Here is a 15428-nt window from a genome sequence, read left to right as displayed (position 1 = left end):
GATGTCGATTAAAGAAAACAAAATAATTTAATTAAGTACGGTGCTTATTCAACATTTCAACTTAAAATTGAACAGGAGTGATATTCTTATCAAATAATGATACAATCACATGGTTTTCTTGAATAAACATGGATATGTTAATTCAAACAAACACTTGACAACTAGCGCAAGCAATGCTATAATACTATTATTTCTAATTACTTCCGTGTTTCACGATTACGCACTAAATAAATAAGAAGCTACCAGCAATTAAGATTGTGTTGCATAAACGCAAAAGATAGCTGTTATTTTAAAATAATTGTTAATCTTTTTTAGGTGATAGCCCTAATTGTAAACAGTTAAGAGAAGCGCATACGTTGTTTATTTACCTCGTGAGAAACGTTTCCAACTGATAAGTTTTTGAGAGTATTTTAAGAAGAGTTACAGACAAGAGGCGCACAAACGATTATCTTATTTGTCGTATATCACAACATTCAATAACAATTCTCTCATATCAAGTATAAGATTAAAATCTAATGTATTTAATATGCTTTATTTCTTGTGACTGTTTTATACTTATCACACGTGCTAGAGAATTGAAATGTGGCTTTGTAAGATAAAATAGCATGCATCCCTTGGGCAATAGTTGTTCTTATTAATTTTTAATTTGGCAAAATTAATATAAGCATGTCCGTCTTCTAAGGTATTCGTCAAGTAAAGTTTCAACGTGAGCAACACACATTTTGTAACACGATCTGAGACATTGACCTTACCATAATGCTTAAGTAACAGTATTATATGACTTGTAATCATGATACAACGTTAATGGCTTCCTAATGCACTGAAAGTCAACATAAGTCATTATTTATGGCATGCCCATAAACTACTGCTGACGTTTAAATCATATTATGTAATGTTGCGGTGACACTATAAACACAAGTATTATAGATTAAAAAAAGCCTTGTATATTCTATACTACCCGGCGTTTTGAAATAAATGGGGTTATAGAAGAATCCCCAAGGACGTCCCCTCTTTTTCTGTACATCTGTTAATCCATTAGTACGAAGTAACAAAGTTATCCATAGGCGTTTTTCTTAAATTTCAAAGCACAACATACACACTTTAAGGCATTGTTCCTTGCATAATATTATGGCTTCTGCCACTCTCAAACAGTGAAGGTATGAATATTGATTAGACGTTGTGTCTTTTCACAGCATCTCATTTTCCTACTCAAATGACGCAATAAATACTCTTTGCAGAAATTTTTTAGTAATGTCAATAACCACGTTATTTAGCATTATACCCCCGTCACACCGGACTGGCGTCCTTACTGCGTCCTTACGGCGACCCAGGTCGCAGTAAGGACGCCATAGACGCCGGAGGAACGCATTAAGGACCGAAAAGAACGCAGTGAGGTCGCCGAAAATTGCTCAGGACGCGAGCCCACGGCGACCACTTTGAACATGTTATGTTAAGTCCGGCGTTCTGTTAAGGACGTCTTAAGGACGCCGTAGAGACGCAATAGTCGTAGTAGGAACGTGGTAGGGTCGCTGTAAGGTCGTCATGGACGTCGTGTTGTCGCCGCTCAAACCCACAGAAAATGATCATTGACTGCAAGGCGACCGTACGGCGACCTTAATGCGACTTTAATACTTCCATTGTACGTCTATTGCATCCTCAGAACGACTATGGCGTCCTAACTGCGACTTCATTGCGTCCTTACGGCGTCTATTGCGACCCTACTAAGACTAGTGCGTTTCTACTGCGAGCCCAGTGCGTCTTTAGGGCGACCATATCAACGCCTATATAAAGCAATCTTTTTTTCTTTATTTTCTTCGTTATGTTTCTCGGCGCCCTTCTGAGAAAATAAATAATTTACTTATTGCACAACATATTCTCAATCTTCAGCAGCAACATATACTTGACCAACAGCAGGTGGTATTAGGAGTAGTGAGAAGGAGAAGGCAGACCAGGCGGAGGCGATGCTGGGTTAGACCGTGGTTAAGAGATATTCGGAGGGATCAGTTTTGACACTTCAATCGTCTAATGCATGAGTTAAGACAAAAGTACCCAGCTTCATTCCAAAAGTTCTTAAGGGTTCCACCAGAAATGTTTGACAAGCTGCTGATAAGGCTTCGCCACCGCATTTCCAAGCAAGATACAAACAACAGAAAAGCTATCGATCCGGGAACAAAATTGGCAGCAATCCTACGCCATCTGGCGATCTGTATGCCAGCATGAAGTTCGACTTTCGAATTTCGGCCAATACACTGTCCCTTGTAGTGAAGGATGTTTGCCAAGCCATCGTCGACGAATACAAAGATGAGGTTATTAAGTGTCCTACAACGCCTGAAGAATGGCTAACAGTGGCGACCAACTTTGAGCGCCGCTGGAACGTCCCTCACGCGTGTGGTGCTCTAGATGGAAAGCATGTTGTAATTAGAAAGCCCCCTAGTAGTGGCAGCCTTTTCCACAACTACAAGAGATTTTTCTCCATTTTGTTGATGGGATTAGTTGATGCCGATTATAAATTTATTTGGATAGATGTGGGGGGAGATGGATACATGTCGGACGCCATGATCTACAACAACTCGGATTTAAAGGAGTGCCTTTCTAATGGATCTATAGGTTTACCACCACCATCACCTCTTCCAAATGAAGACCTAGACACGCCATACTTACTTCTTGGCGATGATGCGTTCTGTCTCCGAACTTACATGATGAAACCTTTTTCGGCTCAAAACTTTACAAAGGAGCAGCGCATCTACAAGTATCGCATTTTCCGTGGCAGAAGAATACTTGAAAATGCGTTCGGTATTCTTGCCCAGCGCTGGCAAGTTCTTTTAAGGACGATTCAGCAAATACCCGAAACAGCACGTCTTATTGTTGAGGCTTGTGTCTGCCTTCATAACCTAATGAGGATGCAATTTCCAACATGGCAAAATGCAGTTGTTGACCACGAGGACGTCAACCATGACATAGTTCTAGGAGCATGGCGGATCAACGCTAACATGGTGGACGTGGATCATGCACTTGGCCCAAACAGGGACAGCACTGCAGCAAAGAAGCAACGTGAGTATTTAAAGTTGTATTTCAATTCAGAAGCAGGATCAGTGCCCTGGCAGGACAATATGATATAGAGTTGTAACCATTTGGAATACTTGGACTGTTATAAAGAGTTGTAATCAATTTCAATATGTTCAATGATATCATCAAGAAATGTAATCAGTTGGAAAACGCAGACTGTTATCATTAAGAGTTGTAATTAGTTGGTATACGTGTGTACAAAAAATGTTATCATATAGAGTGGTAATCAATTGGAATATGTAGACGGCTAACAATAATAGAGAAGTAATCAATTTGAATGTATAAACTGTTATCACTACACATGTATGTACATGCTTACAATATGTATTATTAAAGATAGTACTTGATACTATGGTATATACAGGTCTGTTTAAAATGCTAACGAGAATATTAAGCATATAGGCTAGAAATTAAATAAAACATCAACTGCCTTTGGGTTTCTTTTTTATATCTAAACTATTTAAGATAAATATTGATTATGTCATTCGTTTAGTTTACATTCGATAATGCCAAACCATAAATATTCCATATAATGTACCAAGCTTATTAACCTTTATTGAAGAAAATGTAGGAAACATTAGTTTTACACAAACGGTTTCCATGACGCATTTATTGTCGCACATGAACGTCATTGCAAACAGGATGTGACGTCATCAAAAGCTAAGCAAGTCGTGCTCGTGATTAGTTCGAAATAAGAACTCAGCGTATTCTTCTTTGGTTTAAGTAAAAACATATGTCAGAGTGTTATAATTGTTACAGGTAGTTTTATGTGTTTTCACATTTTGGTATAAATAATATAACCTGGTAGTTGAGTCACTGAGAACACCAACTTATTTTTCAACGGAATATAGCTGCATTTGTTTTCTGTATTGAATTTGTGCACTATTCAACCCTAATGAGCCTTATTAAATGAATAAATTTTAATCTGATAAGAAAGAAATTGACAAAATAAAAACGATTTAATGTTTTACTGGTTTATCTAAACATAATAACTCATAATAAATAAATATTCATGCCATGAATAAATAAACAATTAACAAAATATAATAATTTTTGCATCAGTGAAATATTTTCTATTTAACGGTATTTCAAAACAACGTAAACACAGAAAACTAGTGATCATGATTAAGTTTATAAACAAAATGTCAACAACACGATAAGAGCATCACATTATTAAGTATAAGGTACATGTATGGTCGGTAATACAAAATAGTTTGGCAAAATGGTCAAGGTATGATCATCTTTTCTTAGATAGGATATCAAATCACAAATTCCTGCAATCAGTAAAAACAGTATTTTCGACTTAACAATTAACCTTTTGTTTCTTCTGGTATTCACTTGTTCTTATTGAGCACTTCCATGAAAGAATTGCTGAAACATCCACTGAATGATGTATCTTCATTTGGGGGAGAGGCAGCACACATAGTCTGGGGCGGATTCTTTGGGGTGCTCTGGAGTGGCTGAAGTGTAGTTAGCGCTGGCTCGTTCTATGGTTTGCCTTGAACCATCGTGGCACTAACGGTGGGCGACCAATTCTCTGAAAAACGCGGCAAATGCGGTTGCTGGCTGCTTGGGGTCTGTTGGCCTGGTTGCCACTGTTGTTGCGGTGGTAGCGTGGTCCCCCACGGCTGTTGTTGCTGCGGCTGCGGCATCTGTGAGCGAACCTGGTCGTTTAGGTCCAGATACTTATACAGGAGGCTAGTTTGCTCCTGTTGATATTGGCGCCACAACGATGGGCTAAGGTCAACCATCACAGACTTAACCCAATCACCGAAGGTATCTCGCCCGCTAGGTGCAGAAGGTGGCTTGACCATTTCCAGCAACTTCTCCTGCAGCTTAATTAATTGACTGGCGACCTCTCTCGTCCAACGCGTTTAACAAACGTTCTTCTTCTTGTGAGGCTCTTGAGCGTTTGGGTCCGGCATCAAGGATTGTAGGTTCGTCGGCATTTGTTATAGAGGTAGACAGTCTCTGGATTTCGTCTGAATTCGTAAGTTCCGGGTCATCTTCACCCTGGGTCAACCCTTGGTTTGCGAGCTTTGCCTTCAACTGCAAATAAATGAAATTGTCTAATTTATTAGATAAAGGTATGCAACTTTATGGTGGATAATAAACATTGACATTGATATGAAGATAAAAATTAATGTTTACTTATCGAATGTTATTAAGGGGTGTTGCGGCAGTTTATTTAACCGAGGATATATTTATAGCAACACCGATAATGCTTTTATCACAACTCAATATTTTTGTTATCAGTATCATCAGAAATGACCGAGTTGGTTCATAATACAATTGTCAGTGGTTCGATCCCAGGCGGGGTTAACTTTTTTTTTACCTTTTGTTTCTTTCTTTAAAGGGATCTTTTCATGTGTTGATAAATTGACAAAATTGAAAAAAAGTTGTTTCAGATTCGCAAATTTTCGTTTTAGTTATGATATTTGTGAGAAAACAGTATTACTGAACATTTACCATAGTCCAATATAGCCATTATATGTATCTTTTGACGATTTAAAAACCCAACAAATACAAAGCGTTGCAACGCGAAACGATTGAATAATTTTGAGATTTCTGTTGTTGTTTAAATTTACGAAACTACGAAGATTGCTTATATAAGGTATAAAATACCTCAACTGTGTATACCCGGCGGAATAGCCAAGAGAGCAAATGCGTTTTTACTTTTGTTCAATTCATTACAGGCCATTTATATAAACTGAAATTGCAAAATCATTACCAGGAGAAAAAAACTATTACTATCCCGAAGGCTTCTTTAATGGAAAGTTACCAATGTCCTATTAATGACATTGCAATACATGCAGATGCCAACTGGAAAAACCGGTTTGGATAATGCAATATTGTAGTTTTTATTAGCGTTGTAAACACCTCAAACCACGAACACCCACTTTAGCTCTGATAAATAAAAAATTATACTAGTGAAAAAACACATAAATCTAATTTTATTTTTATTTAAATTAAACAGCAACAGCACAGAGTATCAGCGAAATTCATAAACAATTGAATTATTCAATCGAAGACTCTGTTAGAGATACGAAACTGCACATTATTTTATGCACGAAAACAAGGTGAAGTTAATACACGTACAACATTCGCTTGGCGTTTAACGGATTTTAGTGAGTAACGGGTAGGGTAACCGTTTTTTTGTGTGCAAAACAAATTTATTTGTGTTAAAAATATTGTTTTTACGAATTAAAGTAAACTCCATTTTCGATTAATTTGTTTAATGACGTGTGTCAATTTTAACACAATTTTTAATTTTGTTTCTGTCCACGAAAGCAAAACAATGTCACGTTATGTACGCACCGTTGTTGTGAAGAAAGAAAAAGTGCAGACGTAAGGTGTCATGAATTTTGCTGATTTTTTGGGTAATTATAATGATCATTGCTGTAAAAACAATATGCCCTTTACAAGTCAGAATGCTTAGAAGCCAAATTGATGTGTAAAATATTAAAGCAGCATGAAAGCTGCAACATGTGATTAAGTGAATAACGGATAGGTGGTAACCCATATTCAGAAATGGGGAAGGGGGGATTTGACTCAAACTTCATATGAACTCTGTTTGAGTAGTCAATTATATAAAACCAACTGAAACCTTTCAACAAATTTACAATTAGAAAACAGTAAGTACAATCAGAAGAATTTTATAAAATCGGTTTTTATTTAAAATATTATTATATATTATATATGCGTCTGTCATATCTTGACATCTTTTGAACTACACATATCATCATATCATTTTTACATCAACATGTTTTATGTAAAGTTGATTTTGCCACCAATACGATTTGTTGTTAAGAAATCCCGGTGAATATGTTACTCGGGGACATTGGCTGATATAATTGTCGGTGCAAACACTTTTTCACTTGCATATCTTTAAAGAAATTTGTAAATAAAGTGCTAAATATGGGACAAATCCATGCATCGTCGACTTTATATAGCGATATCTTAATAAATCCTGAATAATAGTAACCAGGATTTTAGTAACATACATGGTAATACCTCCTTTGCATATAAAAAAAATAATATTTTAATTCAAAAATGCATTAAAAGAATCATAGAACTGGATTTACTTGCCCAACCAAAATTCAGCGAAATCTATTGGCAATTTTTCCAAGCACATCCAACTTTTCACAGCATATAGGGTTTCCGGGGATGTAAATGATATTTTTAACGGAAAAAAAAAACAATTTTATGTTGCGCGTAGAGGAATTGAATTTTTTTTGTACATCTTTATTAAAATAAGAATGGAATGTTTAAAAGGTACTTGTTCGCATAGGTAAGGCGTTGAACATGCCAAATGGGCAGAATGTCACAAATTCAACAGAACTGCAAGTGCTTTTTGAAGTAACATTACTATTCAAAATCAACGAAAAGTTCGTAAAATGAACTTACCAATTAAAAAAATCAGTGTTCCTTATGGCAATCGCCGAAATTTCAACGTCAGATGTGGTCTGGTAAAATAGATGTTTGTAGATACAAAATGCTCGTTTTTAATTATTGTTTTACATATCTATTCATGCGACACATGAACACTAACATGGTGTTCGTGTTTCGTATGAATAGATATATTCGCGGGAATTAATTGTGGCCACAAATAAATAAAAACGAGCATTTTGTATCTACAAAAATCTATGTAATCATACCACATCTAGCGTAGAAATTTTGGCTATTGCTATAAGGAACACTGATTGTTAAGGTGTTAACTTTATTTTACGATATACTTAATGAAATTTTCGTTGATTTTGAGCGTTATACAGACTTTAAGTATTATGCCATTTAAATCAAAGGATATCCAGAATCGAGTTTGTTTCCTGGACTATTTTCATAACTTGTATGATGATTGGCCATAAAAGAGTTTCAACTCAATTGCCCTCAAATCTCTAGTAGTGCAGTATTCTCAATTCTTGTCGCAACTACTATCACTTAGTAAGTAAATACTGGTAAATCAAGTAACCCAGAATAGTATTGATAGGGTATCTGATTGGCATTATATAAATGAAATATGGTTTAAAATAGCGAAAAGCAACTTACTACATACTTTAATTATAAGTTTTAATATACACATAACAATTACAGGTATGCTTATATGTTATTTCAGAGTAAAATTCCAAGGCAGCCAACAATAGGACAGTGGTGGTAATGAATGAAAAGAAGGGACATACGAACATTCCATGCTTGCATGTTGAGGATTTTCTCAGGAGATAAACATGAAATTTTGCCTTTTATTGAAGTTCCTTCTAGACCCAGCTTATCCCAAGTTTATTGCCTCTATAATCCCCCGCATTTACATTCAGTAACTTCGGAGTTATGAGTATTCAAGAAGTCAAGAGTCAAGGGCAAGCAAGACGGAAACAATTTGTTGATTAACCCATAGAAATTGGAACATGGTCAATGCTGTTTTTACTTACATCCATATACCGTAATGATGATATTAAGAACTGCCAAAGCTGACTTAATAAATAACGGACTATGGGTTGCAACAAGTTTTGTGAATTTGGCAGCATGGTTTTAAAGGATTTTTACAAGTGATTTTAAAAGTTCATGTTTAACCCTGGTTGTTGGTTTTGTGCCACCAGTAGTGACCTTATTGGCGTCGCACTGAGGTGCGGCGACTCGTATGTATACGTTTTTTTTGCTTATGGGAGAAGTTATTTTACGGATCAATGTATATATTTTTTGAATGAACTGATACTTTAATTTGCTTGTTGCAGTGTAAAGTCATGATTAAATATGTGACATGATTGTACTGACATAATAATGTTATATACTAGTCCTTATACATTCTAATGTTATACAATTTAAAGGATGCAATAAAAAAGTTAAAATACTCATTAATATTACATACACGTGTCATGAGATACTATGAGAATATTGTTTTGAGTTTAAAGTGAGTAAGGTAACGTGAATTTGTTATTATACTCGTTATCAAAAATGGCGATTTAATTGTTTTGTCATTACAAAAGAGGATCAAAAGCATTTTATCATAGGTCACAAGGAACAGAAGATTTGGTAAAAACCTTGTCTGGAAAATATCTACGTAAACATTGGGCTATAAACAGGAATAGTACACTCTGTTAGGTATTCGATGCCTTAGGCAATGGTGAAAGCAGGCTTTACATCATAGTAATGACATTTGATCATATTCCATTTTCAATTACATCAAAATCACAATACTATATTTAGATTATATATTTTTCCATAATTTATCAGTTTATCAACAACCATTGCGTGTGATAGCTTTACATTCAGAATATAGTTGTTTTATTCATTGATAAATACTTGAGGGAATTTGGAAATAATTAAATCTGTCAAAATGGTGAAAATATGGAACCTTTATAGTTTTAATCCTAGTTTTGTTCCATGAATATATAGTATTATGCGTTGTTTTCATTATTTATATATATAAATAAATCACATGAAGACATTGAAAGCTAGTTATTAATTTCTAATTTATTATATTATTACACATTGAAACATGGCTATAATATAATGTTAAAGTGAACACGTTATCATCATGATTCAAAAATTAAAGAGCATTAAGACGACTATAATCAAAATAAGTGAGCCATGTTCTAGAAAACAGGGCTTCATGTATTTGTGTTACTTGTTGTGATTTACCAGATAACACAGGCAGTCCGCATCAATCACAATCACTGTCCGCTTTTAATTGTATTTTTCGCTTTGAGGAGGTCACTTCTCAGCAAAGACGAAAATTGTCGCACCTTTTTAGCTTGTGCGAACTACACAGCCTTATCTTGGACAACACTACATGTACGTACATGCATTAAACCTCCTTTTCCCAGAGCGAGGCGTACGTTTTTATTAAATGATTGATTAATTGTTCTCACATCAAATCTTTTTAAGAAACAATAAGTAAGGCATGTTTATTTAATGGCAAGTGCAGAACAATCTGTAGTGCTTCATGTAAAATTATTAATGAAATGTACATGAAACTCTAGGCTTACCTTAATGGCACTGTAGATGAGTACGAATTTACTTGCAGTTCGTAATGGTGAAAACGTACTTTATTATTATTTGTTTGACAGAAAAATACTAGAAACATTGTTAATGGGTACAAATGATAGCAAGTTTGAATATGCATTGCTAAACTAAATGCTTATTTTCTAAGATCGGCCCATTTATAGGAGAAATACTGTAAATATGCTATGTACATTTGTTATAATTCTAACTAAAGAAAACGATAAATAAATAATTATTATTAGAACAGTACATTCGGTTTTCATTTTGTATACAATTGATGATCATTTTTATGCTTTAATTATTTTCAGTTTAATGCAAAAAATAACATTACGTCATTTAATAAAGATGCTTCACTGAACATTCAAATTGAAACAACAATGTATCCACTTAAATGTTGCAAACACTTTTAAACAACAACAATTAAAAAGCTGTGGTAACAATAATTTTATGTACTGTTTCATTTCAATAAAAAAAAGAAAAACGCTAAAAGCATAGAATTTTTGAGGATTAAACACTAAAAAAGCAATGCCACCATCTCCTTGTCCATAAATAAAACCTAAATAGTTGCAAGTAAGACTTAATTATTTAGCACAGATCACTTTTGCATAACAGGCAGGTACAGTTTTGCGGTCAACCTGTTGCAGTAAACTGTACAGGCCGTCCTGTTGAAGGCGCCCCTTTATCCAAAGGTTGTAATGTTATAGGCAGCATGTCTTGTTGATCTATTTGTTTCCTTCACATCAACAATCTAATGTGCACGGTCCATCAATAGACAATTCATAAGGTTTGCTTGAGGATTGTCCAGACTTGTATGGGACAGGCTGTAAGGAATAACTGCTATATGTCTTGCAGCAATTTCCTTTAATATCTTCTATGCTCCGTGAGAAGTAAGGTGGTGTACGGTATCATAGAAAAGACATTTCTGCATTTAAACAAAAATAAAATAAATTGCTGGAACATAATATCAGAATTAACACATTAGTTCTAATGACATTAACACATAGTAAACACTTATTTTTCATGAAACCATTTGTACCATTCATTGCAGTTTTTTTATAAAATGTTAATTTTACATCTAGTATAGTGTCAGTGCATTACTTACAATTCTTTGATCATGTACATGTAGCAACACAAGCCTCTCTCTATGCCAGCCCCAGCTTCCAACTGTATTTTTTCTTTACAAGTAGGCATATATATATATATATATATATATATATATATATATGGTTATCTACAAATAATTTTTATTATTCTCCAAGTCAATTGAAATCAACTAAACCAAAATGCAGCTTCACAATTATACCACTTCTGTTCGCTGCTGGAAAGTGACAAAGTCTAAACATTTTCTTTGTAGGACCCTTCTTCGTGTAATTCTCCTTTGCTTAATTATGATTGTATCCTAGTAAAACTAAAAATAGTAAATGTATTCTTATTTAACTTCGTTGTATTATAATGTAATATATAATCTTCAATATATTGTAAAATACAAATTACAGACAACTTACATACCAATACATTTCTATTTAAAAAAATATCTTGACATTTCAGGTTATTTATACAGTTGTCAAGTTGAGAATAATATATACGAAAGCGTTTTTTATATAAATAATTACAGTACTCTGACGCTTCTTATAGGTGAAGATCAATTAACGCTTATTTCAACTAACATTTATTCTAGAGTTAAGTCGACTTTGCGTCTTTTCTAATTCTTTTCTCTACTCTAGACTCTAATACCAAACGACAATTAGTTATGAGGCTATTTTTTATATGCATATATTTATAAAACGAAAACAAATAATTGTATAAGGTATTCTTTATTTTATTTTTATTGAAAAGAACCACGCACGATTTCGATAAACGATATAAAACATGTGTTAACAAGTTATTACGTGTTTTATGATGCAGGTTCTGCCATTTTGTTTCGGCTTCGTTTGTCTAGCTTAGCACGTCACATTATTGTACAGTGCAATTTTATTTTGAGACAAGAAAACACCTCCTCGGTGATACGAATGGAAGTACGAACACGACATTTAAACGTGTTTTTAGTACTTGCATGCAGAAATGTGTCAGTAAAAGTGTATATTCTTCATTTCTAGATGGTATCTACTAAGAACAATTATAGCAGATATATATATGCGTGTTATCTGTGAAAAGGTCTCTATAACGCACAAAATCAACGAAAATTTCGTAAAGTATTTCGTAAAATAAGGTTAACACCTAAACAATCAGTGTTCCTTATAGCAATAGCCACAATATCAACGCTAGGTGTGGTATGATTTTATAGATTTGTGTAGATACAAAATGCTCGTTTTTATTAATTTGTGACACAATTAATTCCATTTTCATTTCCATAGACATTTTAGAAAGTATATCCGTAGAAAAATTGTTGTGATTATCCACTACTTTTATAACAAACTGCCCGCACTTTCATATTACGACGTGTTGCGTGTAACACGCGTCCTCTTACCTCAAATGTCAATGTCAAACTAAGAGGTAAACGTAAAAAGACATTTCTTGGATGGATTTTTTTTATAACGTGGTACACGTGAAAAACAATCAGAACATTATGTTTAACGTGTATCGTCCGTCTCCCTTCCTCGGTTTTTTAGGCCACACTGAGTGGAAACAGTAATAATTCACCACGTCTTTTTTTTTATATAAGTGGCGTTTTGACACCAAATGGAAACCGGGCGCAAATGTGCCATATTGATATGATATTTACTCGAGTTGATGATTATTGTTTAAATGAGGGAGCGTTACGACTCAATTATTGTGAAACTATTTTTTCTGATCGAAATATACAGTTATCCTGCAAATAAACCAGATATGATTCTTATATCGCCATGGAGCAGTATTATCTTCTTTTGTGTATGTATTTAACTATTAAAACTGCATTTTATTGCAACTTTGAGAACAGAGTAAATATGTCTTTGGCATGCATCCAAAATTCGATTACTTTCACCCAAATTAAAACTATGCACAATTGCTCCTCTTTGAATAACAATTCATGCAAAAGAACATACCAGCACTATAACGGAACAAACTGTATAGTTGTGGAAGGATTTTGTGCGCATTGGTAAACAGTTAAAAATGCTAAATTATCAGTGTTCAAGTCACAAAAGTAATAATCAGTGTCGTTCCATGAACTACTAATGTGTCATTGCATTTCGAACGTTTTAAATTCGATGTCAAAACGTATTAACGTGATTTCTCCACGCCAATATAAGATTGAGTGTGCTGAATTCTTGCAAACATATAAAGCATATTGTTTACATGAATACTGAAGTTCAGATGTTTTTAATTATGGGTCAACTTACAATGAATTAAGGCCCACATAGGGTTTCTCTGCTACCGATGCAGTTTTCACAACACCCAGTCCGTAACATGTTCTGCTTCTGCTGTATACTTCATACATTAAACTGTACGAGCGTAAATAAATAGCATGTCCACTGGAATCCTGGAATTTATTTTCTACATGAATGTATGTATACGTATATACATGTATTTATACATAATGAACAAAATACAATTTTATTGAATGAATTTACTTGTGACGCTAGAACAAGTGTTTACTATTTACCGATAGGTGAGGCAACCGCTGTGAGAAACCATATACTTTTTTATCGAAAAGTTAATTGTTAAAACGAATACTTTACATATAAAGACAAGTATTTCTAGCACAGGGTCGTGTTATGAACAAAACAAACAAATTTGTCGAAGATCTTGTATGAATACAAAAATGACTCAAATGTTATTTAATTCTATTCTGTAACGGTTCTTGTTAAGGTGATTCAGCATTTTTATGAATGACAGATTTTCTTATTGAATATTATATCAAACATCAGTAATACATCGATTGAGTTCATTCACGAAGAACACAGAACAAATCGTTCATTTATTATAAATTTTGTTCTTATACAACTGTTATAGTTTGTAAATCATCGGAATAGACACTAAGTGCAATATAGCATTCAATGCTATATAGGAATTCTTCTTAATTGGCAGTGAATTCCTTCATTTACTGTAATTCATTCATAAAAGGATTCTTAGTGCTCTAAACCAGTTCAAAAGTTCACGATATTGTCATCGTGTATGTCTGATGAAGAACAAACTCATATCTGTTTACAGCTTCAAGCATTTGATACGTTTCTATGGAAACAACCTGGAACACTCGGAAATAGCATTGGAATTGCGCGTATACGTATCATTAACGTGATTCAAGAGATCTTGTATGATGGATTGCAAGACCAAATTGGTAATTTAAATGCCACAACTGGAACAAAAGACATAAGTATGTTTGATCTACATTTATTGTTTCACGAAAATAGATTTATAATACATTTTTATAAATAACATTTTATTTTTTAACATGCACATTGTTATAATGTGTATATTAAACAATTTTTTTACTTAAAGACAATTGAACAATCGCAAGCGAAATTCAGCATGTATTTATAATCTGTTGAAACTAAATGTTCAAGCACATTCGCAACTCAACAAATAAGGTACATAATCGTTATCTTACGAAAACATAAGACACACATGTAATAAGATTGCCTTAAAAAAAAAGAATCGAGTAAAATGTATACTTTAATATCATTCAATAGGAAGTTAACGCAGAAAATGAATTTAAATGTACCATTTCAAGTGATATTATGGGTATCTAACAGTTTATAGGTGTCTATCGCAACCGTTGTTTATTTTTGGTGTGTTCATTCATATACACTTATATTTGTTAATGCAGCATCACCATACTAAAACAATAACCCGGATAGAGAAAAATAATGCATTTGAATATCAACCGTACTTTCGTTTGACAACTGATCATGCATGTACAATTTGAACATAAATTTTGTTTTAGTGAAAATTCGTTCATACGATACAAAGACACAATTTTGTTTTACGGATCATTTCGGCTTACAGGACTGGGTGGGTCACGTAAGAATATCGAATATAAAATATATTTTTTTAAACAACTGGTAGCAAGATGAGTTGCAGATAATTGATCAGTAACCACATTTTAACTAACTCTTTTGGCCTGTTAATTCTTTTCAGCTCAATTCAAGAGTGCAAAATGCCCATAATATCACTTTAAGTTCATAATTGATTCTTTGAATAGGTTATTAAATAGTTGCTGTCTGCCATTATCTAAGAATTTTCTACTGTTCCCAGGTGAAAGATGGAAATACCAACTTATATATAGACTTTTGTTTAAAAGAGTATATATGAGTATATGATACAAACGCTCTTTGTCTGGTATAAACAGAAAACCTTCAGATACTTGAACTCTGTACACGTAATTGGACTCATCTTGAAACATTTCAAGGAGAGTCTTGACAGCAAATAATACTCATAATACGACATTC

The 15428-nt window shown here is 33.8% G+C and overlaps 1 protein-coding gene across 1 annotated transcript; it reads left to right on the top strand.

The window, feature by feature from the left end:
- Positions 1–2216: 2216 nt before the first annotated feature.
- Positions 2217–3119, top strand: LOC127879904 (putative nuclease HARBI1). Its single transcript, XM_052427040.1, has one exon. The coding sequence runs from the start codon at positions 2217–2219 to the stop codon at positions 3117–3119; it is 903 nt and encodes a 300-aa protein (XP_052283000.1).
- The last annotated feature ends 12309 nt before the right edge of the window (positions 3120–15428 follow it).

This window comes from Dreissena polymorpha, chromosome 1, assembly GCF_020536995.1.
Source record: "Dreissena polymorpha isolate Duluth1 chromosome 1, UMN_Dpol_1.0, whole genome shotgun sequence".
Taxonomy (NCBI): Eukaryota; Metazoa; Mollusca; class Bivalvia; order Myida; family Dreissenidae; genus Dreissena; species Dreissena polymorpha.
The sequence above is the reverse complement of the archived record's forward strand: the minus strand, read 5'-3'. Positions and strand labels throughout refer to the sequence as shown.